Below are 27,588 nucleotides of genomic sequence, written 5' to 3' on the forward strand. Positions count from 1 at the left end.
CCAAAGAAGGTGTAGTTTTGAAATCAAATCTATTTTTCGCATTTCAAGCAAAAAATTATGTTTTCAACAAAGAACATAATTTTTTTGTTGCAAGAGCAAAGAACAATTCTCACTTTTTAAAAATATATTTTAATTTTAAAGCAAAAATTCAACTACACTTAAAGGGGTGAAGTTTGTTCAATCTTTTTTGGTATCGTACATAAGTGTGGAGTTTGTTTCGATCTTAGAATTTTGAAATCTCTTTAACGAGAACATATTTTTTTTCATTGTAGAAGCAAAGAACAATTCTCACTTTTAAATCTAATGGAAAACTTTAACCAGAGCATGTCACCCAAGTGGCACCCAGACAACAACCCTCCACCATCTGTAGAGGCCTTTTGTCACAAATGCTTAAGTAATAATTTAACCATTAACATTCATGTCATTTAGTTTACAAAACTTAGTTTACATATTTAGTTTTCGTAGCATTACCCTAAAACAAACTCCAAAAAACAAAGGAGTCATTGAGTTTTTCTACATAAATTCAATTTGAGTAATGTTAAATAGACTAAATTTGTAGATAAAATTTTATAAACTAATTGATATGAAAGTTGATGATTTAATTATTAGTTAAGTATTGATAAAAATGCTTATTTTCTAAGGAAAACTAATGAAAATGACTTGAAAATTTTGAGTTTTAACGATAAGGACAAAATAAAGGGTAAAGTGAATAGTACCAGAATTGACTTTTTAATGTAAAAATATGGTTTTTCGTTAAAGTGAACAGTACCAAATGCTTTTCGGTAAAATTCCGTATTTTCTATTGATGATCCATAATTTGATTTATAAATTTAATCAATCTCGCATTATTCTACTTTAATTTAAGCTTTCTCGAAGCAATAGATTTTTTTTGGATGGGCCAACCGTCAAAATCGTCTCAACCACCAGAAAGAAATAAACGAAAGTAGCAAGCAGCTTCGTCCTTGAATTTATATTCGGGCTTTTCTGCATCCACTAGTGCCCCAAATATTTGATACCATTGGAGCAACTTGTTTTCATTTTCTCTTTAGCTCACCTACAAAAATTTGGGTCAGCTACGAACCTAAGCTCGTGATCAGTCTGGTTATTTAATACCTACAAACATATTGACATCGATACATTATTAATTATTTAACACCAACAAACATATCGATGTGTTATCAACTATTCACATGTTATTTATATTAATGACAATGTCGATACTCTGATGAGATCTGCTATCAACTTGTTATGTTTAAATCTAATTTGAACATTCTCTACTTTTCTTCTCAACTGCAATGTTGCATACTTTCTAATTTGGTTGCTTTTTTGCACAATTAATCTTTATAGGATGAATCGAATAATAGACATTCCGATCATCGAGCAGCATTGAAGGAAGATAAACAGAGCCAAAATGAGAAGGTCCGATTAGGAAGGTCATATAGCCTGCCCTACTTCGATTACATAGTTCTCGATTTGTCTATAAAAGTTTAGGTAGAAGGTAAATGACAATGTGACAACATTTGTTTTTTTCAATAAAATTACAAAATCAATCTCACTCCAGCATGCATTACCATGCATCATGGAAAATGACAACGAGGTATTTTTATTAAAAAGAGAAGGAAAATACAACTTGTTAAAGGGGACATAAAACCTAACCTTAACCATGATAACAACCATAGCAAACAAAACCTTCAACAACTAATACAAGATATAACAACGTGACAACATCTTATTTAGTGGTCGAACAAGACACATGATCAAGGCATCACACGTAAATTCTATGTACAGGGTTGTCCAAAAAACCTTCAAATGACGAAAATTGTAGCTCTCACAAGTTTTGCAACACTCACACAAAAACCCATTATATGTCCAAGCCTTAAGCGTTGGCAACGAAATAAAATCAAGACAATAACAAACCGAACATTTCTGTTTACTTACATCCAACTTAATATAACTGCTCAGGAGGATGGATGATAATACTGATGAATTGTATATACTGTCTGCAACATTGTGAGAACCAGCAGAATAAACGCCGCAACGAAAGAAATAATCGCCCACGGCGTACCTAAATGCTCGCGCCTCAGCTTTTCCATCCACTTGTTCCAGTCAGTGTTGTAATACTGATTCACATCATAGCAGAGTCTCCCGTAGTAGAATTCGCTGACCGTCGCATCATTGTACAGGTCGTTGAAGAACTGTGCGGCGTCTTCCGAGCTCAACCAGTTCACCAGTATTCCCCTCTCGCATAAGACGTTATCTTGTGGAGGTGGCCGTGGTAGCATTGCTCCAAGGCGATGAGGTTCCTGAAGAGCGGCCCTGTCCGCTCGTCGATTGCAAGTGGTGGAATAGTGAACACCCCGTTTTCGAACTTCATGTGCATTATGCAAACCGGGGTTTTGGAACTTTTTCGGAATTTGATGCCGGCTTCAGACAGTGTTGTCACGTTTGGAACCCTCTGCTCATCCTCTTCCTTTTTTTGGGAGCCTAATTCTTCAAACAGGGCAACGATCACGCTTCTTATGAGATCGAGTACGTGCAGGATTTCGGAAGGGAGATTCGTACTGGAGTTGTAAATACGATCGTCCGTGACGGATTGTCTGCAGAAGTTGAGGACAAGGTCGGTGAGGGAAGGGGCATCTCCTTCGCAAGTAGTATTCTTCACGGCGGTTAAATTGTATAACCGCTCGAGAACAAACCATGGTAGCTGATTTTCTAGCAGGAGAACGTCATGGTAAAGATATTCCAGCATGCAGGACACATTGAAGACGGGGTCGTTCTCGTCTCGTTGATCGACTGAAAATCTTTTTCGAAATAGTTCGATCAGGAAGCATCCGTCGAGTACCATCATCTCAACAAAGTCTTTCTCGTTGAGATGATCAAATGGCTCTGCGTAACAATTGCGAGGGCGCTTGTCAAAATCCACCACACCTTTGATCAAGCTTGCCAAAGTTATGTTTGCGTGTGAGAGAAGGCACTGTAAGTACCAGCGCTTCACATTTTCCATGAGTTGGAATTGATCGCCACGGCGGCCACTGTGTAAGGGTCCGATTGAGACGATGTCAGGTTCGTATGCTTGTACTTTTTTTTCGCCGAATCTTGTTGGGAACTCTGAAGATGCAGCAAGATGCTGGCAATGGCGAATCATTGAGAAGCTTTGCTTCGATGGTGTTTGTCAATTCTTCCACAATACCTTTGTTGTCTATAAGAACGGATTTCATGAAAACTAATACCGCTCTTCAAGCGTATGATGATACATGTTCATTCTGGTGGTCATATTTCGTCTTACGCAAAGGAAAAGTGTAGCAATAACATTACAAAAAGAAGGCAGCACGTACATGTGTTCTTTTTCGTTGCAGAAGCAAAGAAAAATCTCACTTTTTAAGAATGTAATTTAACTTTAAAGTAAAAAAATTCAACCACACTAAAAGGGTGGAGCTTGTTTCAATCTTCTCTCTGCATCATACAGAAGAAGGGTGGAGTTTTGAAATCAAATATATCTCTCATATTTTGAGTAAAAATTCATGTCCTTAAGGCCATCTGCAACTGAGAGAGCCAAATATACAGCCCAGCCCATACTCATTACCATCTCCAACCAAAAGAGGCTAAGAATAGCCAACTCAATAATTTATTAGTTTTAAGTTTATATTTTAAATTTGGAGTAATTAGGTTTTCATCCTTATTTTTACTACTCTATTGATTAAAACCTTATTACTTTTCAATTTTTGATCAAGGTCCTTTGTATTAATAATATCATTAATTATTTCAATAATAAAATATTTTTTATTTCTAAATATATTCATTTAATATTAAAAATGTTACAATTAGTATATTTATATTTATGGCTAAATTTTTTATCATATATTTTTATTTTTAGTTTGTACCCATTTTTAATTTGCAACCCTTTTTTAATTTGTACCAATTTTCCTTTCAATTTTAATTTGTACCCATATATTAATTTCTTTTTGTGCCCATATTTTTTAAAGTTTTATTTGTATTGTACCCATATTTTTTTATTTATTTGTACCCATTTTTATTTTTGCTAAATGTACCCATTTTTATTTTTGCTAAATGTACCCATTTTGAAGAATGTACCCATGTTTTGATACAATAATTTTTTGGTTATTTTTTATGAATGTACCCATGTTTACACACACACACACACACAATAGTATATTTATATTTTAATATTTTTAATCCCACAAATTATGTTTTTTATTTAAAATCTCATTACCATAAACAACTATAAATTTTAATTTTTAATTTAAAAAATATAGTAACGTACATAGAAATAAATTATCAATTAATTTTAGGGACTTGGATCAAAAATTGAAAACCAAAAAAGTTTCAGTCAAAGATTATTCATAATTAGGGACCACATCCAAAGTCTCCCTTTAAATTTATTAGTTAATTTAATTAAATTACATTTGGATGTTTTCAAATGGGCTACATTGGCCAGCCTAATGCCCATTTGACCAAATAATGCCTGGTGGGCTCTTTAGAATTATAGCCCAACCTTCTGTTGGATATGAATTTTTGGACAAATCATGCCACTTTTTGGCTTTTGAACCTTAAACCCTCTTCATTAGAGATGACCCAACAAGATTGGTTGGAATATGACACCAGACAAGGTACTAGCAAACTTGAGAGAAATTTCAGAGCCGTTATTTTGTATTTACTATTTCACTTAAATTATGACATATGTATTTGTTTTTATTGAAGAACGGTTGAGTCAGGATCGAAGACAACCATTTGTTAGATTGTTGGCAAAACTAGGCCTGTTTTTGCTTAATGTAATATATGGAGCTTAGTGTAGGAGAAATTCTAGCAAATGTACGTCTACTGGGAAGCTAAACTTACAATTGAATAGATCCATGAAAATTATGAAAAATTTAGAATGAAACTAGCCGTGGCATGGACTATATGACTAAACACAATCAATATTATAGTACTTGAAAAAATAACATCATACAAAGTCTCTATCTTGTGATATAATGTGATCCAAATAAATTCACTAAAATCTTAAGAACTCAAATTTTAATTGTTAACAGATAAAAATTAAATATTAACAAAATATTAATTAAGTACTACGATTATATCGATTAAATGCCGATGACGTAGTAATAATTTGGTCAATTTCGACCACTGAATTTTGAAAAATGATTATCTTCCGATTTCCTGAAATTTAATTCGCTGACAGGCTCCTAACTTTATTGGTAAATCAAAATGCCCCATGAATCTGAGAGTAGGAAGAGACTTGTGGCCAACACAAAGCAGTTTTATTCCAATGGAAGGACATGGATCCTCTCTGGATCCAATTGTCCTAATTCTAGGGATCAATGAATCTGAACCATTGAAATTTGATCTAACGGTTACAAATAGGTGCCTACTCTAAAAATTATAATAACTTTAACCGTTTGATCAAATTTCAATAGTCCGGATTCATTGATCCTAGGATTAGGACAATTGGATCCGGAGGGAGGATCCACGTCCCCAAGGAAAACATTAACCAGAGCCTATCACCCACGTGGCACCCAGACAATGACCCTCCACCATCTGTGGAGTCCTTGGTCACATACTTTTGACACGTGTCTCCCCTGCTCTGGGATGCATTTCCTACAACCCTCAACAGCGCAATCAACTCGTAAGATTCTGAAACGTTGATTGTTGCAGGATAACCGTTGCACATGACACACGTGATCCGCCCCCACACTGAAATCAAAGAGTAAATAGAGTTGCTGGCAGCCTGGCATCCATTGATTTAGACATTAACAAAACCCCGCACTCTCCCCCCCCACACTAAAACCCCAGAAAAAGTGAGTTAGCCACCGCCGGCCGCCACCATGGCCGTACTGAGCCGCCTCCAAGCAGTTGCGTCCCAGATAACGCGTTGCGGTCTCGGGAATTGGAGCGCCGAGCCTACGGATCGGCGGCGGCTCAGCTGCAGTACGACGACGACTATTACTACGACGGTCAGAACGAAGAGGAGGAACGGAGGAAGACGAGTCGGAATAGGATGCTGGACTGGGACGGGTAGGTCCCGGGAAGAGGTGTGCAGTGGGTGCCGATCGGAGACAGAGGCGCGAAGAAGCACTTGTACGCCGAGAGGCTCTCGAAGCTGCTGGAAGTTCCGAACATTTCTATGGGATCCCTTATCCGCCAGGAGCTCAGCCCTCGCTCTTCTCTCTACAAGGAGGTTAGGCCATCTTTAATTGAAGGGTCCAGAGGGTCAGAGGGCCGAAAATAGCCCTAAAATCGTCTCCAACCGAGGACTAGGGCAGATGGGCTCTTGAATCTGGGAGGGCCCCACGGGATCGAAGAGGGCTGGAGGGGCTGGCTACTTTTTTTTAATATTTTCCTATTTCTGTCGGTTATAACTGACAACATTAAAGAGATTCTTTTTTTTTAATAGTTTTACTATTAGTGTCGGTTATAACGGCTAGCTGAGTCAGCTAGCCGTTGGGTTTTTTTTTTTTCTTTTTAATTTTATTTTAAACATTTCTTTTGTTCTATAAATATGGTGAAGTTCATTCAATTCTTCACTTCATTCGCAATATTTCCTTCTTCAATATTTTTCAATATTTCCTTCAATATATTTCTCAATATTTCCTTCAATATTTCTTTCAATATATTTTCCAATATTTCCTTCATCTATAATATTTGTTTCAATTTTTCAATATTTCCTTCATCTATAATATTTCTTCACTTCATTTGCAATATTTCCTTCATTTTTTTTCAAAAAAAATGGCCTCATCTGCAATGAAAGGTAGGGCTTGGATCCGAAAAGAAGATGAAGCTCTTTGCAAGGCTTATAGATGGATCTCAGAAGATAGTGTGTGGGGGATTTCTCAAACAAGTGAAGGTGTTTGGACTCGTGTGTCCAAAAAATACTTAGAGTTCTACGAATGCACCATTCCACCGAATACCCGAAACCACGAAAGTTGTTCTTCAAGATGGAAGAAACATCTTCATCCAAGTTTGAATAAATGGCATCAAGCACTATTAGCAGCAGCAAGTAGACATGAAAGCGACGCCAATTACTATGAAGAAGTTAGTGTTTTTACAGTTTATTTTAAATGTTTAATTATATTACATTTAATTTTTGTAATTATATGTCATTATATTACATTTAATTTCGTGAATTAATTTCCTAAAATTTTTTTAATTATATTTTCTAGGTATGCCAAGCGGAGGAATTGTATATGGAGGGCAGCTCAAAACCCTTTCAGTTTCACGGTTGTTGGGAAATTTGTAAAGGGTGGGTGTTATTTGAAGATCCACCTCAACATAGAGTGGATCCTTTGGAAGTTGCATCCCCATCTGTAGATATGAATGAAGATGGATCTCCTACCATTCAACAAACAAGGGTAGAAAATCCGACTCCGTTCGAAAGTTCTTTACCTAGGGCTATGGGACGAAATAAGGCCGCCACTTCATGTTGAGCGGCGTAATCAGCATTTGCCTTGCCCTTTTTCCTCAACCTTCGGGCCTTGTTTCGTCCCATAGCCCTAGGTAAAGAAATTTCGGACGGAGTCGGATTTTCTACCCTTGTTTGTTGAATGGTAGGAGATCCATCTTCATTCATATCTACAGATGGGGATGCAGCTTCCAAAGGATCCACTCTATGTTGAGGTGGATCTTCAAATAACACCCACCCTTTACAAATTTCCCAACAACCGTGAAACTGAAAGGGTTTTGAGCTGCCCTCCATATACAATTCCTCCGCTTGGCGTACCTAGAAAATATAATTAAAAAAATTTTAGGAAATTAATTCACGAAATTAAATGTAATATAATTAAACATTTAAAATAAACTGTAAAAACACTAACTTCGTCATAGTAATTGGTGCCGCTTTCATGTCTACGTGCTGCTGCTAATAGTGCTTGATGCCATTTATTCAAACTTGGATGAAGATGTTTCTTCCATCTTGAAGAACAACTTTCGTGGTTTCGGGTATTCGGTGGAGTGGTGCCTTCGTAGAACTCTAAGTATTTTTTGGACACACGAGTCCAAACACCTTCACTTGTTTGAGAAATCCCCCTCACACTATCTTCTGAGATCTATCTATAAGCCTTGCAAAGAGCTTCATCTTCTTTTCGGGTCCAAGCCCTACCTTTCATTGCAGATGAGGCCATTTTTTTTGAAAAAAAAAGAAGGAAATATTGCAAATGAAGTGAAGAAATATTATAGATGAAGGAAATATTGAAAAATTGAAACAAATATTATAGATGAAGGAAATATTGGAAAATATATTGAAGGAAATATTGAAAAATTAAAACAAATATTATAGATGAAGGAAATATTAGAAAATATATTGAAGGAAATATTGAAAAATATTGAAGAAGGAAATATTGCAAATGAAGTGAAGAATTGAAAGAACTTCACCATATTTATAGAAGAAAAAAATGTTTAAAATAAATAAAAAAAAAAAAAAAAACCAACGGCTAGTTGCAACGGCTAGCTGACTCAGCTAGCCGTTAGATTCAAAAACATTTCAAACTATTAGTGTCGGTTATAACCGACACTAATAGCAGAACTATTAAAAAAAAAACCCTTTAATGATGTCGGTTTTAACCGACAGCAATAAGAAATATTAAAAAAAAATAGCCAGCCAGCCCTCCAGCCCTCTCCGATCCTGTGGGACCCTCCCAGATTCCAGAGCCCTCTGGCCTAGCCCTCGGTTGGAGACGGTTTTAGGGCTATTTTCGGCCCTCTGGACCCTTCGGTTGGAGATGGCCTTAGGCCATCTCCAACCGATGGCTGGCCAGAGGGCTCGTTTAGCCCTCTGGCCCTCCAAGATTCTCCAAGATATTAATATTTTAATGAACAGTACATGGCCATATTTGCCTCCGTCTCCAACCGAGGACCAGAGGGCCAGAGGGCTCGTTTTAGCCCTGTCACAAAAAACCGTCTCCAACCGAGGGCCAAAGGGCCATAGGGCCAAACATAATTTATTATTTAAAAACTACAACTTAATTTTATTTAAAAATCATGTTGGTTAGTGTTGTATAATTTTTATGTTGGTTAATGTTATTTAATGTTGTTTCATATTGTTTAATGTTGTTTCATGTTACTTAATTTAATTTAATGTTGTATAATGGCTTAGGAAGTTATAGGAAAAAAATAGAATTTAAAAAAAATATGAAACAAATTTTGTGAAATAGAAGTTATAGGAAAAAAATGGAATTTTAAAAAAAATATGAAACAAATTTTGTAAAATAGAAGTTATATGAAAAAAATATGAACTAAATTTTGTAAAATATAAGTTATAGGAAAAAAATAGAATTAAAAAAATTGAAACAAATTTTGTAAAATAGAAGTTATAGGAAGTTATAGAAAAAAAAAAGAAAAAAAAAGGTTTAAATTCATAAAAAAAAAAAAAGGTTTACAACGGCTAGTGGCGCTAGCCGTTGGAAGTTTAAATTCAAATTGTTATTTCTGTCGGTTATAACCGACAGAAATAATATATATTATATTATTTCTGTCGGTTATAACCGACAGAAATGAGAAACATTAAAAAAAAATAATAGCCAGCCCTCCAGCCCTCTCCGATCCCGTGGGGCCCTCCCAGATTCCCGAGCCCTCTGGCCTAGCCTTCGGTTGGAGACGGTTTTAGGGTTATTTTCGACCCTCTGGCCCTCTGGACCCTTCGGTTGGAGATGGCCTTAAATTCTCCGTTCGAAACTAAATCTGCAGTCAAAGGAAGAACTGAAGTCTTCCCCTGCCGATGCAGAGCAGGTATGGCCATTGTCCTCGGTTTCTATCTGTTTGATGATTTCGACTTTGTTCCGTTTTATATGGTAGTAGTTTATTTCCATTGAAAAATGTTAGTAGAAAATCATTGAAAAATGGGTAGTAATCCGTTTCTCTCTTACCTCAGACCAAGTCGCTGGAAGATTACTACAGAAAACAGAACAAACTCATCGATTTTCAGGTCCAAGCCGCACCCGGAGAAACCTGGCAGGGGCTGTTGGCTGCGTTACATCTTCAGCATATAAATGCTGTCAATTCTTCCCAGAAGCTCACTGCGTGATTACGCTTCATCTGTATCTTTTTCGTCTTGTTTTCTTCGTATGCATTCCGGGAGTATAAGTGTATATTTAAGCTGTGAGAATTAACCTTTAATTTAAAACTTTCTTGAAGCAACAGATTTTTTTGGATGAGCCAACTGTCTGTCGCCAACGGTCAAAACCGTCTCAACCACCAGAAAAAATAAACGAAAGTAGCAAGCAGCTTCTTCCTTGAATTTATATTCAAGCTCTTTGGTTTGGTGGTGATCTGTTCAGATGACTAAAATTGTTCTCTATATCCAGTGGTGCTCTAAATATTTCATACAAGTATCTAAGCTCGTGGTCAGTCTGATTATTCAATATCTACAAACATATTGATACCAATGCATTATTAATTATTTAATACTAACAAACGTATCGATATGTTATTAACTACTCACATGTTATTGATGGAAGATAAAGAGAGCCAAAACGAGAAGGTCCGATTGGAAGGTCATATAGCTTCCCCTACTTCGATTACATAATTCTCGGTCACAAAGTCGATCCCATTCTAGCATTGCCATCATAGAAAGTGACAACGAGGTAGTTTTATTAAAAAGAGAAGGAAAATACAATCTGTCAAAGAGGGTATAAGGTCTAACTTTAATCATGATAACAATCATAACAAACAAAACCTTCAACAAGCAATACAAGATATAACAACGTGACAACATATTATTTGGTGGTCGGACAAGATACGTGATGAAGCCGTCACAACAGGGTTGTCCAAAAAAACTTCAAATGACGAAACTTGTAGCTCTCACAAGTTTCTAACACTCACACAAAAACCCATTACATGTCCAAGCCTTAAGCGTTGGCAACGAAAGAAAATCAAGACAATAACACACGGAACATTTCTGTTAACTTACATCCAAGTTAACATAACTACTTAGGAGGATGATAATACTGATGCATTGTGTATACTGTCTGCAACGTTGTGAGAACCAGCAGAATAAACGCCGCAATCAAAGAAATAATCGCCCACGGTGTATCAAGATACTCGCGCCACAGGTTTCCCATCCACTTGTTCCATTTAGAGTTGTAATAGTCATTCACATCAGCGCAGAGTCCGCTGTAGAAGAATTTGTCGACCGTTGCGTCATTGTACAGCAAGTTGAAGAACTGTGCAGCGTCTTGCGCGCTCAGCCAGTTCCCCAGTATATGTCTTTCACAAAGAAGGTCGATGTCCTTGCTCGAATCAATGAAACTCTCCATCAGGACGGCGTAAGACGTTATCTTGTGGGTGCGTTTGCAGTGGCATTGCTCGAAGGCGATGAGGTTCCTGAAGAGTGGTTCTGTCGTCTCGGCGAATGGTAGTGGTGGAATAGTGAACACCCCGTTTTTGAAATTTATGTTCAGTATGCAATCTCTGGAACCTTTTTGGAATTTAATGCCGGCTTTGGACAGAGTTGTCACGTTTGGAATTGTCTGCTTCTTCTTCTCCTGCTCTTTGGGGGCTTTAAATGGGGCAACGATCACGGCTCTTACGAGATCGAGTATGTGCAGGATTTGGTGAGGGCGTTTCGGGTTTGGAGTACTCTTGTTCGGGATGATGCGTTCGAAGAATCTGAGGACAAGGTGGATGAGGGAGGAGGAGGCATTTTCTTCGCTAGTAAAATTCTTCACGGAAGTTAAATAGTATAACCGCTGGAGAACAAACCATGGAAGCTGATTTTCTAGCAGGATAAGGTCATGGCAAAGATAATCCCGCGTGCAGGACACACTGTAAACAGGGTCGTTCATGTCGTTGTGATCGGGTCCATTTCGAAATAGTTCGATTAGGAAGCATCCGTCGAGTACCATCATGCCAACGAAGTTTATATTGGGATCGAATGGGTCTGCGTAACATTCGCGAGCGCGCTTGTCTAAATCCATGACATCTTTGATCAAGCCTGCCAAAGTTATGTTACCGCGTGAGAGAAGGCGGTGCAAGTACCAGTGCTTCACATTTTCCATGAGTCGGAATTTTTTGCCAGAATCGTCATGGGGGCCACTGTGATAGGGTCCGATTGAGACGATGTCAGGTTTGTATGCTGGCTCTTTTTTGCTCCGTATCTTCTCGGGAACTTTGAAGATGGAGCGGAATGCTGGCATTGGTGAATCACTGAGAAGCCTTCGTTCGATGCTGTTTCTCAATTCATCTACAATACCATCATTGTCTACAACCACTGAAATACTATCATCAACTTCGTTAATTTCTCTCTTACTTTCCATGACTAGATATTTTTAAAAATTCTGAACCAAATTGCAACGAAACAAATTCTGAAGAATTTTTTAAAAAGGATAATACTGAGCGCATTCGCTTAGAAGCAGGTAGCCTTGTATTCCTGATATCACAATTTGACATGAGTGCAGAATGATGGAATAAAATTGGATGGGAAACATGTACCTGAAAATCAAACAAATGCAATCATGCAGGTTGACGTTAATTAGATAAAGATTCAGCAGATCAAATTGTAAGTCTTCTATAATAGCACACTAAAAGTACTAACCTTGAAAAGCCATTAATATGCACTCCTATATGGGGTAGGTTTTGTGCTAGAATATTGTGTATGAGAGTGAAGAAGCTTTACATTTATAGGTGAGACTGAGTGAGATTATTAGATTTCTTGCCCATAAAAAATAACCCTAATACATATCTTTAGCATCTCAAGACATCCATAACATCCCATGAATTAAGCATACATACATGTAGAGTATAAGTGATTGTTGATTGCTTAACATTTGTCCATGTTTTTGCACCCCCTTCTAATACAACACAAAACTAGAAAGGTTTTTTTAGCCGAAATGGTTCTTAAGATATGCATAACTCCTCACTTTGGTCCATGAGATTTAAAATCGATAGAAGTGGTCCATCAAATTGTTTACCGTCAATCATTTTGGTTCTTCAATGAAAACTCTCCATTAAAATTGAAAGTATTTTTATCAAATCAACTTATCCACTTGAATTGGTGGTTTTTTTTCTTCAGTTTAATGGAGATTTTTTTACAGAAGAACCAAAATGATTGACGGTGGACAATCTGAGGGACCACTTCTATCGATTTGAAATCTCAAAGGCCAAAGTAAGGAGTGAGGACAATCTCACGGACCATTTTGACTAAAAAGCCAACTAAAAATAGACTTTCTAAGTATATACATCCATCGAAATTGGAATATGAATAACCATTTATTTCCAATTTTTTGTCCCTCTTCAAAACACTTATATTTTCATATCATTGGATAATCTACTCTATCAATACCATTGAATAATCTAATCTCTGTTACCTTTAGAAATGGGGTAATTCTAAAGAGTCCAAATTTTCAAAGCCAATTTACAAATCAATTGGCGTGGTGGTTGATGATTGATTATTACTTTAATCTTGATTAACGTGCTTTTTTTTTACAACAAACGATAGTGTGGTAATTCATTAATCAACAAAAACAAATACAAGGGTGTTATTGGGTACATAGCTCCAATGACCAATAAATTGATCTAGAGTGAATTTGTGCAAACAAACAAATAAGAGTAAACCCCTAGTAGACTACCACAAGCACGAACACACAATCACCAATCGCACAAGTGCCACTAGTACAAAAATGTCACAATAAATAATAGCCGCAACAGAGCAATACAGGCAGCCACAATGGTCATTGCTGAATAACGAGGCCACATAAAGTCATCGTGATAGAGCGAGACCACATCAAGTCATCGTTGACAAATGAGACTACCTAACACATTGCATAAAGGCGAAGACCAATCTAGCCAAAACAACAACGCCACCATGGTGCACATAAGGCGAGTGAAAAAAACTACACTACTCTGAGAAATGATCCGTTAGTCCGCTCATGATCACAGAGGGGGACGAGCCAGTCAAGCCAAGACCACATAAAAATTTGCTGGAGTAAGGTACCGGTATCCACACATCTAGCACCAAAAGGGCTAGCTGCAACATGCAGTGGAGCCACTAGGTCCGAGCCGCACAAGCCTAGCCACCAGATTAAGCTGAGCCGCCAGATCTGAGTGCACACGTCAGTTCAACCACCGGAACCAAGTGAGGAAGGGGACACCACCCTGTAAATGAGGTAACGAAGGTGGATCCAACCCACCTGCAACCCGAATCCACCCACACCAAGAAAAGCCACACTGAATCAAAAAAAAAAATCTTGAAAAAGCAAGACCCAAATCAGGGTACAAGGCATAAATCTGAAGAATGCTGCACACAAAATGGTAGGAGAGAAGCACAAGAGGGGAGATGAGGTAGGTGAAGGCCAGAAATGAGAAGTCAGCATGATGTTGGGGGGAAAGAAGGTCATGTATGGAGAGGGGGAAGAAGGCTGGGATGGGGAAGAGGAAGAGAGAAAAGGCTATGAGGGAAGCTGCCACCGCCTCCCAGCCATAGCCAAAGGCCAGCGACGATGGAGGTAGCCGGCTAGGGTTTTGTTGAAGGAGAGAGCTTTTGGAGAGAGAGGACACCAATTTTAAGAAAAGAAAAAGGAGAATACAAAAAAGTGATTTTTTAACGTGCTTATTTCTATTGGTGACACATCATTTCGTTTGCAAATTTGGTCTAAAAATTTGGCTTCCCTAGCAATACCCTTACAAATGTGATCTTAAATTAAGCACCATCATAATTCGACATGTTAAATCTCTTGGATACTTTAAAGCTCTAAAGTTTCTTTTATCCTACTTCTAATTTAATCATAATTTGCTAACCGTAACAAGCTTTCTCTCCTTTTATCCAACTATAATCCTTTAATCATTACTAAGCCCTACTTCTTTTATTTAAAACCTCCAAATTCTTGGTTTAATTTAAATTCCAATTTGCTCTAAAAAAAATCAACGGTAAACACAATCAACCAAAATAATTCATACAATAATAAGCAAGAACCGACAAGTACATTCTTTCTCCTCAGGAGAATTTCATCATCCGAAGAAGATAATGAGCTCGTTTGGATGTGCTTTTAAAATGACTGAAAGCACTTTTATTTAAAATGTTTTTAGAACTAATTCTTAGTAAAAATGCAAGTATATTATGGAAAAGCACTTTAGGTGCTTTTGGAACCAAAAAAAATTTTCTCTAAACTCGCTTTCAGTCATTTTAAAAGTACATCCAAACGAACCCAATAACGGAAACTAATACCGCTCTTTAAGCGTATGACGATACATGCATGTTTATTATGGTTGTCGTATATCTTTCGTCATATGCATAGGAAAAGTGTAGTGACATGTGTTCTTTTTCGTTGCAGGAGCAAAGAACAATTCTTACTATTTAAGAATGTATGTTTTTTTTTTGAACAAAAGAATGTACTATAATTTTAAAGCACAAATCCAACCACACTAAAAGGTTGGAGTTTGTTTCAATTTTTTCTGGCATTGTAAAGAAGAAGGGTGAGGTTTTGGAATCAAATATATCTTTTGTATTTCTTGCCAAAAAAAAAATATTTTTAACAAGAACATAATTTCTTTTCATTGCAGAAGCAAAGAACAATTCTCCCTCTTTAAGAATGTAATTTAATTTTAAAGCAAAACTTCAACCACACTAAAAGGGTGGAGTTTGTTTCAATCATTTTTGACATCAAACAGAAGAAGCGTGAAGTTTTGAAATCAAATATATCTTTCACATTTCAAGCAACAAATTATGTCTTTAACAAAGAACATAATTTGTTCGTTGCAAAAACAAAGAACAATACTCGCTCTTTAAGAATGTAATTTAATTTTAAAGCAAAAAATTCAACCACACTAAAAGGGTGGAGTTTGTTTCAATCTTTTATGGCATCATACAGAAGAAGGGTATAGTTTTGGAATCAAATATATCTTTCACATTTCGCCCAAAAAATTATGTCTTTAACAATTTTTTTGTTGCAGATGCAAACAACAATCCCCCCTCTTTAAGAATGTAATTTAATTTTTAAAGCAAAAATGCAAACACACTAAGGGTGGAGTTTGTTTCAATCTTTTTGGCATCTGTACAGAAGAAAAGTAGAGTTTTGAAATCAGTTATATCTTTCACATTTTGCCCCAAAAAATTATGTCTTTAACAAAGAACGTATTTTTTTTTCGTTACAAGAGCAAATAACAATTCTCACTGTTTAAGAATGTAAGTTAATTTTAAAGCAAAATATTCAACTGCATGAAAAAGCCGGAGTTTGTTTTAATCCTTTATGGCATTGTACATAAATGGGTAGTTTTGAAATCAATTATATCTTTCACATTTTGACCAAAAAATGATGTCTTTAACAAATAACATAATTTTTTTCGTTGCAGTAGCAAAGAACAGTACTCACTCTTTAACAAAGTAATTTAATTTTAAAGCAAAAAATTCAACAACACTAAAAGATTGTTTCAATGTTTTCTGACATCGAACAAAAGAAGGGTGGAGTTTTGAAATCAAATATATCTTTCACTTTTCATGCAAAAAATAATGTCTTTAACAAAGAAAATAATTTGTTCTTTGCAAAAGCAAGGAACAATACTCACTCTTTAAGAATGTAATTTAATTTTAAAGCAAAAATTCAACCACACTAAAAGGGTCAAGTTTAATCTTTTTCCTGCAACGTACAGAAGAAGGGTGAGGTGTTGAAATCAAATATATATGTCTTTAACTATTTAATTTTTCGTTGTAGAAGCAAAGAACAATTCTCCCTCTTTAAGAATGTACTTTAATTTTTAAAGCAAAATTCAACCACACTAAAGGGGTGGAGATCGTTTCAATCTTTTGTAGCATCATACAAAAGAAGGTTGAAGTTTTGAAATCAACTATATCTTTCACATTTTGCCCACAAAAATATGTCTTTAACAAATAATAACATAATTTTTTCGTTGCAGAGGCAAAGAATAATTCTCACTCATTAAGAATATAATTTAATTCTAAAGCAAAAATTCAACCACACTAAAAGGGTAGAGTTTGTTTCAATCTTTTTGGCATCGAACGGAACAAGGGTGGAGTTTTGGAATCAAATATATGTTTCACATTTCGCCCAAAAAATTATGTCTTTAACTTCAATTGAGTTTCTTTTGCAAGAATTAGGATTTTTCTGGAGTAAAAATATCATCTTTTCCAATTTTGTTGGGAAGAAAATTGAATGCTTTCTCTTTTTTTGGTAATTTAGATTGCGAGTGCAGTGAATGAAAGGAAGCTTGTTCCGGACGAAGTGATATTTGCGTTGTTGTCGAAGAGGTCGGAAGAAGGATACTTTCGGGGCGAAAACCGACTCATCCTCGTTGGCATTCCTCGAACAAGAACTCAAGCTGTGAGTTTTAACTTCTATGTGCAATGTGCACAAATAGAACCCATTACGAACTTTTAATTAAATTGAACGCGAGGGAAACTAAACCGTTGCATATTTTAGAAGAATTTTTTAATTTCGGTGGGAAATTTGAATATATTTTGTTTTCATGGAGATTCGAATGCTGTGTGTCTATGGTTGTTTTGTTTGTTACAGGAAATTGTTGACCAAATTGCTGATATGGATTTAGTGGTGAATCTTGAATGTACAAACGGAAGGAAATCATCAAAAATGGGCAGTAATCCGTTTCTTCTTGTCTCAGACCAAGCCGCTGGAAGATTAACAGAACAAACTCATCGATTTTCAGGTCAAAACCTCGCCCGGAGAAACCTGGCATGGACTGTTGGCTGCTTTACATCTTCAGCGTATAAATGCTGTCAAATCTTCCCAGAAGCTCACTGCTTGATTGCGCTTCATCTGCGTCTTTTTTTCTTCGTATGCATTCCGGGAGTACAAGTATATGTATATAAGATGTGAGAATTGCAGAGTTTGGTTGGAGTTCTTGAGCGTTGAATGTTCCTACTTAGTTTTGTTGTGTAAATTAAAGCATTTCTCTACTCGCAACTGGTTTTGTTGTGTTATTATTCGAAATCGAGAAGAAATATCCCCTTCCGTCAGCGTTTTTTTTCATCATTTAACTGGAGTACGTTCTTGGAGCTAATAATCCACTATCAACCAAATAGGAGTTTACAAAGTGTTGGCAAGCTCACAACCCAAATGCCTAATACATCCAATAGCTCTCACACACTAAAGAAACAAATAGAGAATGAAATATTGTGAATAATTTCCTCTCCATACGAAGCTCAAAGTTAATACAACAACAACTACCTTGATGGATGATTACTAACAAATGGAGCAGCAGCTCTTTCTTGTTTTAGGCTCTCTGCATCTCTCTCTGCTCTCGGCAGCTCTCACTTCTCTCTGTGGTGCTCTCCATTTTCTCTCCAATTGCTCCAAAGGCAACATCACCCTGTTAAGAACCAAAACCCACGGGTGTTGATGGCCAAACAAATAACTTTAGACAAGGTGCCTTTTTTTCTCCAAAACAAGGAAGGGACACAATGATGTTGTCCACTTTTTTTTTTTTATTTAATCAAAAGGCATTTGCAAGTTGTCCATTAATTTTGACCACTATCCAACACACAAATAACACTCTTAACCACTTGAGCTACGACGTTTTCCGTTTCCTTTTGTACGCGACAATCAATGATATAATGTTGTGACCAAAATCGGAGAACAGATTTACAAATACCAACGGGGAAGAGAGGCAAATTATATATACTTCTGAATCTTCGACATGTATTTCTATATATTACAGCTACTCGCTGTTCATCCAAACTTCCCGAAGGAGTTCGTACCTGACAGAAGTTTGATTGCCATTTCTCTTCGATACCCAGCTGGGCTTTGTTGCAACTGGCGAAGACCGGGAAGAATCGATGAAGATTGAGGCCAAGGGTGAATTTAGTTCATCAAGCTCATCATCACTCACTGGTGTATGATTTTCTGAGCACTGAAGACCCGCTTCTTCTCAGCTGTGATTGGCTTCCAACCTCTCCAATAATACTCGCAACGGAAGCTGTTGAGGGTGGCAAATAGACTGTACCAGCTCCGGTGCATGGGACGTTTGTGACAGCCTCCTCGTCATTGTCATCATCGTCATTCACATCTTCAAGTGAGTCATCATCGTCTATACCAAATAGGTCAGTTAGCCATCTTGACCTGTTCCCAATCTGATAACCATGACCATAAATGGAGAAAAAAAGTTAGAATTCCTTGCATATAACATAATAGAGACGGAAATTTGAGGGGTACACTAATAATTCTCACTCTTTAAGAATGTAATTTAATTTTAAAGCAAAAATTAAATCACACTAAAAGGTTGGAGTTTGATTCAATCTTAATTTTCTATCATCGTACCAAAGAAGGGTGGAGTTTTGAAATCAAATATATCTTTCACATTTTGCGCAAAAAGTTGTCTTTAACAATGAACTTAATTTTTCGTTGCAGAAGTATAGAACAATTCTCACTCTTTAAGAATGTAATTGAATTCTAAAGCAAAAATTCAACCACACGAAAAGGGTGGAGTTCTTTTCAACCTTTTCTGGCATCGTACAGAAGAAGGGTGAAGTTTTGAGAGCAAATTTATCTTTCACATTTTTCACAAAAAATTATATGTCTTTAACAAGATTGGTTGGACTACGACGACACACAAGGTACTGGCTAGCTTGAGATCAATTTCGACGCCGATACTTTGTATTGCTATTTCACTCAAATTATAATACGTGTATTTTTTTTTTTATTGAATAGCCTTTTGAATTAGGACGCAGCCGACCATCTGTTATTAGACCACTATGAAAATTGGGAATGTTTTCGTTTGATGTAAAATGCGGAGCTTAACTTTTTAGTAAATCAAAATGGCCCATGAATCTGGGAGAAGGAAGAGACTCGTGGCCAACAGAAAGCAGTTCTATTCCAATGGAAAGCATTGACCAGAGCCTATCACCCACGTGGCACCCCGACAACGACCCTCCACCATCTGTGGAGTCCTTGATCACATCCATTTGACACGTGTCTCCCCCTCTCCGGGATGCATTTCCTACAACCTTTAGCAGCGCAATCAACTTGTAAGATTCTGACACCTAGATTATTGCACGATAACTTTTGCACCTGATACACCTGATCCGCGCCCACACTTGCTGGCATCCATTGACTCTGACATTTGACATTAACAAAAACCTCACACTTTCTCTATCTCCACCCTCTAAAACCCTAGAGAAAGTGAGTTAGCCACCGCCGGCCGCCACCCTACCCGTTCTGAGCCGCCTCCAAGTAGTTCCGTCCCAGATCATGCGTCGCGGCCTGGGGAATCTGGAGCGCCGAGACTACGGATCGGCGGCGGCTCAGTTGGAGTACGACGACGACTATTACTACGACGATCAGGACGAAGAGGAGGAACGGAGGAAGACGAGTCGGATCGGATGCTGGACTCGGACGGGTGGGTCCCGGGAAGAGGTGTGCAGTGGGTGCTGATCGGAGACAGAGGCGCGAAAAAGCACTTGTACGCCGACAGGCTCTCGAAGCTGCTGGAAGTTCCGCACATTTCTACGGGATCCCTCTTCCGCCAGGAGCTCAACCCTCGCTCTTCTCTCTATGGGATCCCTCTTGCGAATGCAGTGAATGAAAGGAAGCTTGTCCCGGACGAAGTGATATTTGCGTTGTTGTCGAAGAGGTTGGAAGAAGGATGCTATCGCGGCGAAAACGGGTTCATCCTCGATGGGATTCCTCGAGCAAGAGCCCAAGCTGTGAGTTTTAACTTCTATGTGCAATTTGCACAGATAGAACCGGTTACAAACTTTTAATTAAATTGAATCCGAGGGAAACTAAACCGTCATATTTTTGGAGAAGTTCTGTAATTTCTGTGGGATTAGGATGTGTTTGGGCTCAAAATAATAGTTTGGGCCGAGGGTAGGATCATTCTCGGCCCGAGAGGCCGTGCGGCAAAAGGGCCATGGATCGTTCAGCTCGTGGGCTTCCAAGCCTAAGTTAGTTTGATCAGAACGCAAGTCGAGTCCTAGTACAATAGGAGTCTCGACGGGATCAGTAATTCAGAAAGCGAATCCGGCTCGGTTAAGGACTAGGTTCACAATCCTAGTGAAAGTAGGACTTGTCGAGTTGGTACTGATCAGGAGAAGAAGACCTAGTCCGAGTAGGTTTTTAACTCGACCTTGGGGGGCCGTTGCTATAAATAGAAGAGACTGCGCATTATTGAAGGACCCCTGCAAATCAATACAAAATTGCCCTGCGCGAACTCTCAACAACTTGAGATCTTTTTCCTTTTTTCTTTTTCGCTGACACATCTTCCGTTGGCATCAACAACACTATGGAAGCAACCGGTGATACCTTAAGTCGGCATAGATAGCTCTGTCACAGTAGAATTAGTCGTTCTCGCAGTATCTTCCGTTGGCATCAACAGCACTGCGACGAGAGCGGTTGATTACCTATCCAAGTCTCAGTCGAGAAGGGTTTCTAAATCCTTATTGGTCGAGGTCATCTCATTAGCCTTCTCGGCGAGGTGAGGTGTTACAGTTATTACATTCGGCACATTGAAAGCCGAATTTGATATTGAACTTCGTAAGAATAGTAACCTTGTCTTCAGGTTCGAGAGCCCAAGAGGCCGAGACGTGTTCCTTTCTCGGCCGCAATCGCAAGACGCAGAAGTCAGCTGCGCACCCAACGCAACATCAACAAAATTTACTCTTCGGCCGAGCTCGGCCGACGAGTTGGCACGCCCCGCAATCACCGAAGGACGTAGTTAGCATTTAGATTACTCGACCTGCGCGCCACGTAGGCTTTGTAGTTTCTAGGGTCAACAGGATGCTAAATGTTTTTATTTGTTTTGCTTGTTACAGGAGATTGTTGATCGAATTGCTGATACTGATTTAGTGGTGAATTTGAAACGCACAAATGAGCACTTGGTGAAGAAGAATCTAGGAACCGGAAACTTCTCTGCTTAATCTTCCCCTGCTGATGCAGAGCAGGTATGGCCATTGTCCTCTGTTTATATCTGTTTGGTGATTTCGACAGACGTAGGAAATCATCGAAAAATGGGTTGTAATCCGTTTCTCTCTTATCGCAGACCAAGTCGCCGAAAGATTACTACAGAAAACAGCACAAACTCATCGATTTTCAGGTCAAATCCGCACCAGGAGAAACCTGGCAGGGGCTGTTGGCTGCTTTACATCTTCAGCATATAAATGCTGTCAATTCTTCCCAGAAGCTCACTGCGTGATTACGCTTCATCTGCGTCTTTTTTTCTTGGTATGCATTCCGGGAGTATACGTATATATATATATAAGATGTGAGAATTACAGAGTTTGGTTGGAGTTCATGAGTGTTGAATGTTCCGACTTCAGTTTTGAAATTTTGGTCGTCCAAGTGTTATTTTTGTCGCGTGGCGTGCAGCATGAGAGCTGGAGAGTTTGTAATGTAGTGAATGAGAGATGAAAAACTGGCCTGTGAAGACCGTGACATCGTATAAAATGAAAGCATTTCTCTACTCGCAACTGGTTTTATTGTGTTATTATTCGACATGTATTTCTATATATTACAGCTACTCGCTGTTCATCCAAACCTCCCGAAGGAGTTCGTACCTGACAGAAGTTTGATTGCCAATTCTCTTCGATATCCAGCAGGGCTTTGTTAAAACTGGCGAAGACCGGGAAGAATCGATGAAGATTGAGGCCAAGGGTGAATTTAGTTCATCAAGCTCATCATCACTGGTGTATGATTTTCTGAGCACTGAAGACCCACTTCTTCTCAGCTGTGATTGGCTTCCAACCTCTCCAATAATACTCGCAACGGAAGCTGTTGAGGGTGGCAAATACACTGTACCAGCTCCGGTGCACGGGACGTTTGTGACAGCCTCCTCCCCAGCCTCCAGAGTGTCCTATTTTAAGACAAAAGCGACCGAAATTGGTTTTGATTTAACGTAGACTGCAGCCTTATTAGGATTATAACTATTTCAATTTCACCACAAAACATGCAGCTCTTCTAAAGAAATCATTTTGAAATGGCTGATTACCTCAGATTCCAGGGCTTGAAGCACCACGCCTGGAATTGGGTCAGTGCAAAATTCGTCCGGGACAAAAGTGTCGAGAATCTTCTTGATCAGTGGTGCAGAAAATGCAGGGCATACCTTCAAAAAAAAATCAAATCAAATCAAATCAAAGAAGACCAAGCACCGTGAATAAGAACTGGACAATGCTCAGAGAGTCTAATAGAAGGGTCTGAGAATTGTACCGAACCTCTTTTCTGATGGATTTACTTAAGAGCAAGTCCTTCGGGAGCATCATGAGATCACTCAACGCATTAAGGAGATGGAATGACTTGAATGATCTATCTTGTCTTTCGTCATTGTCATCATCGTCATTCGCATCTTCAAGTGAGTCATCATCGTCTATACCAAATAGGTCGGTTAGCCATCTTGACCAGTTCCCAATCTGATAACCATGACCATAAATGGAGAAAAAAAAGTTAGAATTCCTTGCATATAACATAATAGAGATGCAAAATTTGACGGGGTACACTAATAATAATTTTTTTTTGGGAAAATGGTACACTAAGAATAATGAGACTCAGGGATTATACAGGATTTGAATTTGATGGGACTCGGAAGTGTTTTGTCCAATATGGCTTTCAGTCCAATGCAAATAACTATCTGATTTGTAAGAGTTGCTCATTTGAATCAACGATTTAGTGCACTAGAGATTCACGAATAAGCCACGCAACTATGGTGCATAAGGGATTTGAATGGCTTACCGCACTCTTCAGTTGTGCACCAACCCCAAAACTTGATTTCCCAGCTGGAATTGGAAGAACCTTCAAATCACTGATGGGATCAGACACAGGATCAGTTGGGATCTCATCAGACGATTCACGAAGAATAGCATTGAACATTGCCACATCTAGTCTAGCCACAGATTGCTCCATTACCTACACACATGACAGTGACACAGATGTGATGCAATTGCAATGCCAAATTTAAAAGAGAGAAATTTTCATCAATCAATAACATATGAAACAGAAACATCCCGTGACATTGCTATTCACAAGATTCATCTAACTTCGAAGAAAAAAAGAAGATACTTATTAATGTCAATATGTAATGTGGAAATATCTGTGATATATAGATATACCAATCTAGCCAACAAAGGCAAGCAGCCACACTCATGTCCCTCAGCTCGTACTGGACAGAGTCTTTCACAAGCATCCCTGAAAGCCTTCTTCCAAAGCTCCAATGAAATGTTACTTTGCTCTTGATCAACTGAACTAGATGTCCTTTTATAGTTTTTACTCGACCCAGAATCAGCACCTTCACTGATTGACTTTGCAACGACAGGCTGCATATGTGGAGTCAAAGTCTGAAAATATAACATTGAAAGATTCAGATGCAAGACCTCATGAAATTCATTCGATAAAATAGTTAGATTTGAAGAAAATTCAATGCGGAAAAACAGAGGAAAGAGTTACTCTATGACCTGCCACCAGACAGATTCAACTATCCGGGAAAAGATCCACGATTCAATCTTCTCCAGTGTAGACATAAATGTTTGTGGGTTCTCGCAGTCACCAAAACTTCCATTCAAGAGCTTCAATCCTTCTTTCTTCCCAGAAGATGAAGCCTTCCATTTAATTGGAGAAGATACATTATTCTTTATTTTTCCAGCACCATTCCTGTCAATAGAAGGCCCTGCCGACATAGGTGATTCTGATTCACCAATAACCTGGCTTATGATTGTTCTCAACACGATAGAATTTGACAGCCAGTATGTAAGCCTGTAATCGGAGAAAAGGAAAATGAATGAGTCCATAAAACGAACATGAAAACTTCATTCATGCATTTCATTTATGCAGTTCTTCTACAGATACTCATGTAGTAAGTGCCCTGATTCTCACATCAATTAACAATATAATTATTATCCACCACGAGAGTTCCACCAATTTGTTAAAAATTCACACAACGTTAACAGGCTCAAGAAACTCTCTTCAAAAAGGATCAATCTCAAAGGCAACATGACTGTAAATAAGACAAAGAAAACACAGGAAAATAAGCAATGTACCTTGGGACATCATTCCCACACGCTTTTGCAACCAAAACTATTCCTGAGACAATACTTTTAGCTGCACTGGCCCTTCTAGAATGGGGACTTTCTTTGCAAGCATGAAGATACAGCCTAGAAAGGCGCCGAGCTGGAGCATGGACCTTACTCATGGAACTTCCATGCTCAGCAACTACTGAATAAAGAGCAGCCTCAACAGCCGCAGCTTCTCTCAATTCTCCCTCAAGCAACTTAATTCTGTGTTCCATCTGATGGATTTTGCTTTCTAAGATCACACTCCTTGTATCCCTAGGATACACTTTAGCATCTTTTCTTACGATACCTGCACTGTTCTGTGCATCACCCTGAACACCAGTTAATGCATTCTTAGCCGAGTCAATCAGTGACCTAACAGATTTAACATGCTTCGTATTTTCCTTCATTCCGATAGGAACTTGCTTTCCATTAGCCTCATGCGCAATGGATGATTCACCTTCCCTAGAATGCTTTTCCTCATCAAAACTTTGTCTTTCATTTCTGTTTTCTTCTTGTTGTTTTCCTTCGTTGTCCTTGGCAGAACTGTCATAGCTGTCATCGCTAACTGCAGCCTCCAGGCAACCCCTGCCATCAACAGCCTTATCATTAACCTCGTGAGCTAAGTGTTTATGGCCATTGCTTCTCATGCTGGAGTTGGAATCTTCGGCCTTTCCATTAAAAGATGCTGATGGAGAAGGCAGAGTCTCCGCACCAACAGTTTTTAGGATCCTTGAATTTGAGTTGGGAGAGTTGGCTACTGAAGCATTACCATTTACTGGGCTTCCAGGGTCAGAAGATAGGTCGATTGATGATGAGCATGACGAATTTCCCTTCATATATTCATGTAGTGCATTCTGAGCCATTAAATTTGATTTTTCAAGCTCTAGTTTTGAGGGTAAGGTACGTTTCTCATTATCACCTTCAGTGCTATGAGGCCCCGTCTCTTGTCCCGTCTGCAATCCAAATGCCAAAATGTTATATGACGTATTAGATAATCATTTTAGCAGTCACAGTGACAAGTTTCCATCCAAAACAGGAAAAATGAAAACTAAGTTGGAATCATTACCTCTTGTTTTCGAGGAGACATAGTGTGATTTGTTTCTAAAGCGGAAGAAATTGTTTGAGATGAGTGCGAGGAAACATCATCATCAGTGAAAGAGGCAACTTCCGCTTCCTCAGCATATTCCCCATTCATCAAGGCCGAAACGGATTCACTACCAGCATTGTCCAGTGATACCCCTCTCGACAAGCTACCCCTAGATGAGGAGCTAGCGCGGCCCTTCACAACAGGCTGAATCTTGATATACAAAACTGGTTGATCAGTGTTCCTAAAGCTCCTCGTACTGTTCATTGGAGCGGAAACACTTATGGTCTCTTTGACGATACCATGATCAGCTAAATCCACAATGGCAGTGGCCAACAACTGGCCTTTAGGGTTGTCCCTCCGAGGCTCATACAAATGCAACTCTAACAAATTCTTTTGAAATGTATCACCACCACCACCACCACCTTTAACCGACATATCTCTCAGCAGAGTCACCGGTAGCCTGAAAGACTGATTGAATTCAATTTTTCCCTCACCAACAACGGACCCAATTGAGGGGACAACAGGGCTGGTGGCCCCCGAATTGCGGTCGCCATTTTCCCACTGAATCGACACAGAACGGAGTGATCTGAGCGACTGTGATGGCGGCCAAGGCTTAATGTCCTGAATATGGATGAGATAATCGATTCGAACCGTGCTGCCGCGGTGGTTCTTGGCCTTCACTCCTAGACCCATGGTTGCAGAAACACACAGCAGACTTCTTCTCCAATGCGTTCAAGTATTCACACTCACAAGGCTTTACACTTCAAACACTTGAGACGCAAACAATACCAGAAAAATAATGTCAATCTTAGGATTCGAAAATATCGCATTCATCACCAAAAAAGGTAGTGCTTGATATTTTCTTTAAAAGTAACCAGTCGGTGGCTTCGTCACGTCACTCCACTCATCAAATGCGGTCACCGACACTCAAAAGATAAAAATTAGTAAATTTTAAAGAAAAATGGGAATGAAACTAGTTAAAAAAAAAAAAAAAAAAGGCTCAAAAATCACAACCTGAGCTCATCAACACAAGAGAGCATAAATAATAATATTTCTTCAAATATAATTCACAAAAATAGCAATGCTGAGTTATCAACTACTAAAACATTTCCTAAAATTTGCTCCAAAAGCATCCGATCCACATATTTGAAACTCAAGCTCGCTCAAAGCAAACAGATTTATCAAAACGCATGCAATCAAATTAAACAAAAAGCAACAAAAACTGCAGATTACAAGAAGAAAAAGAAAAGATTAGTGAAAACATTAGCTGAATAAATAAGAAAAATATAGAGAATTTACCAGAAAAATCAGTGGCCAAAAATCGGAGAAATGCGAGGGAGCGAGACGAGAGGGACGATTCGTTTTATCGGACGGTGAGAGAGAGAGTTGAACAAAGCGAAGCTGACAGTAGCGACTCGGGAATTTCCAGAAAAATAAAATATAATATCACTAGTTGTTGAGCGCGAGGAAATTTATCTGTCCGAAAGGGGTGCTGAAACGACGTCGTGCTGGCTGGAATTTGGTTCGGTGTTTGATGGTCGTTGTCGTTTTGACG

The 27,588-nt window shown here is 38.5% G+C and overlaps 3 protein-coding genes, 1 long non-coding RNA gene and 1 pseudogene across 6 annotated transcripts in view; 2 read left to right on the forward strand and 3 right to left on the reverse strand.

Moving 5' to 3' along the window:
* Positions 1-2,449, forward strand: part of LOC126634647 (uncharacterized) — a 43,207-nt gene extending 40,758 nt beyond the window's left edge. Inside the window, exon 3 of the long non-coding RNA XR_007627412.1 lies at positions 2,300-2,449. This is a non-coding gene — a long non-coding RNA (uncharacterized LOC126634647). The remainder of the gene's footprint in view (positions 1-2,299) is intronic.
* Positions 1-3,272, reverse strand: part of LOC126634641 (UPF0481 protein At3g47200-like) — a 44,468-nt gene extending 41,196 nt beyond the window's left edge. Inside the window, exon 1 of the mRNA XM_050305177.1 lies at positions 2,929-3,272. Coding sequence (XP_050161134.1) covers positions 2,929-3,145 — 217 coding nt within the window. The 5' untranslated portion in view covers positions 3,146-3,272. The remainder of the gene's footprint in view (positions 1-2,928) is intronic.
* LOC126634643 (UPF0481 protein At3g47200-like) lies at positions 1,588-12,584 on the reverse strand. 3 transcript variants are annotated; one of them, XR_007627409.1, is made up of 2 exons: positions 10,783-12,449; positions 1,588-1,803 (listed from the first exon to the last, which is right to left on the reverse strand). XR_007627409.1 is itself a non-coding variant. In XM_050305179.1 (2 exons), exons 1-2 carry the CDS (start codon positions 12,549-12,551, stop codon positions 10,932-10,934), a joined length of 1,296 nt encoding a protein of 431 aa, XP_050161136.1. In that variant the 5' UTR covers positions 12,552-12,584; the 3' UTR covers positions 10,629-10,931. The 3 variants fall into 3 exon arrangements, 2 of the variants coding, with proteins under 2 accessions (XP_050161136.1, XP_050161135.1); XM_050305179.1 differs by lacking the exon at positions 1,588-1,803 and adding an exon at positions 12,539-12,584 and having other exon boundaries at positions 10,629-12,214; XM_050305178.1 differs by lacking the exon at positions 1,588-1,803 and adding an exon at positions 12,539-12,584 and having other exon boundaries at positions 10,629-12,435.
* A 7,149-nt stretch (positions 12,585-19,733) lies between these two features.
* On the forward strand, positions 19,734-22,368 carry LOC126582498 (probable adenylate kinase 7, mitochondrial; annotated as a pseudogene).
* LOC126634640 (uncharacterized) lies at positions 22,314-27,576 on the reverse strand. The gene is made up of 9 exons (XM_050305170.1): positions 27,333-27,576; positions 26,013-26,803; positions 24,932-25,899; positions 24,350-24,647; positions 24,008-24,232; positions 23,631-23,804; positions 23,117-23,311; positions 22,894-23,007; positions 22,314-22,758 (listed from the first exon to the last, which is right to left on the reverse strand). Exons 2-9 carry the CDS (start codon positions 26,724-26,726, stop codon positions 22,423-22,425), a joined length of 3,024 nt encoding a protein of 1,007 aa, XP_050161127.1. The 5' UTR covers positions 26,727-26,803; positions 27,333-27,576; the 3' UTR covers positions 22,314-22,422.
* Between the last annotated feature and the right edge of the window lie 12 nt (positions 27,577-27,588).

Source organism: Malus sylvestris, chromosome 9, assembly GCF_916048215.2.
Source record: "Malus sylvestris chromosome 9, drMalSylv7.2, whole genome shotgun sequence".
Classification (NCBI taxonomy): domain Eukaryota; kingdom Viridiplantae; phylum Streptophyta; class Magnoliopsida; order Rosales; family Rosaceae; genus Malus; species Malus sylvestris.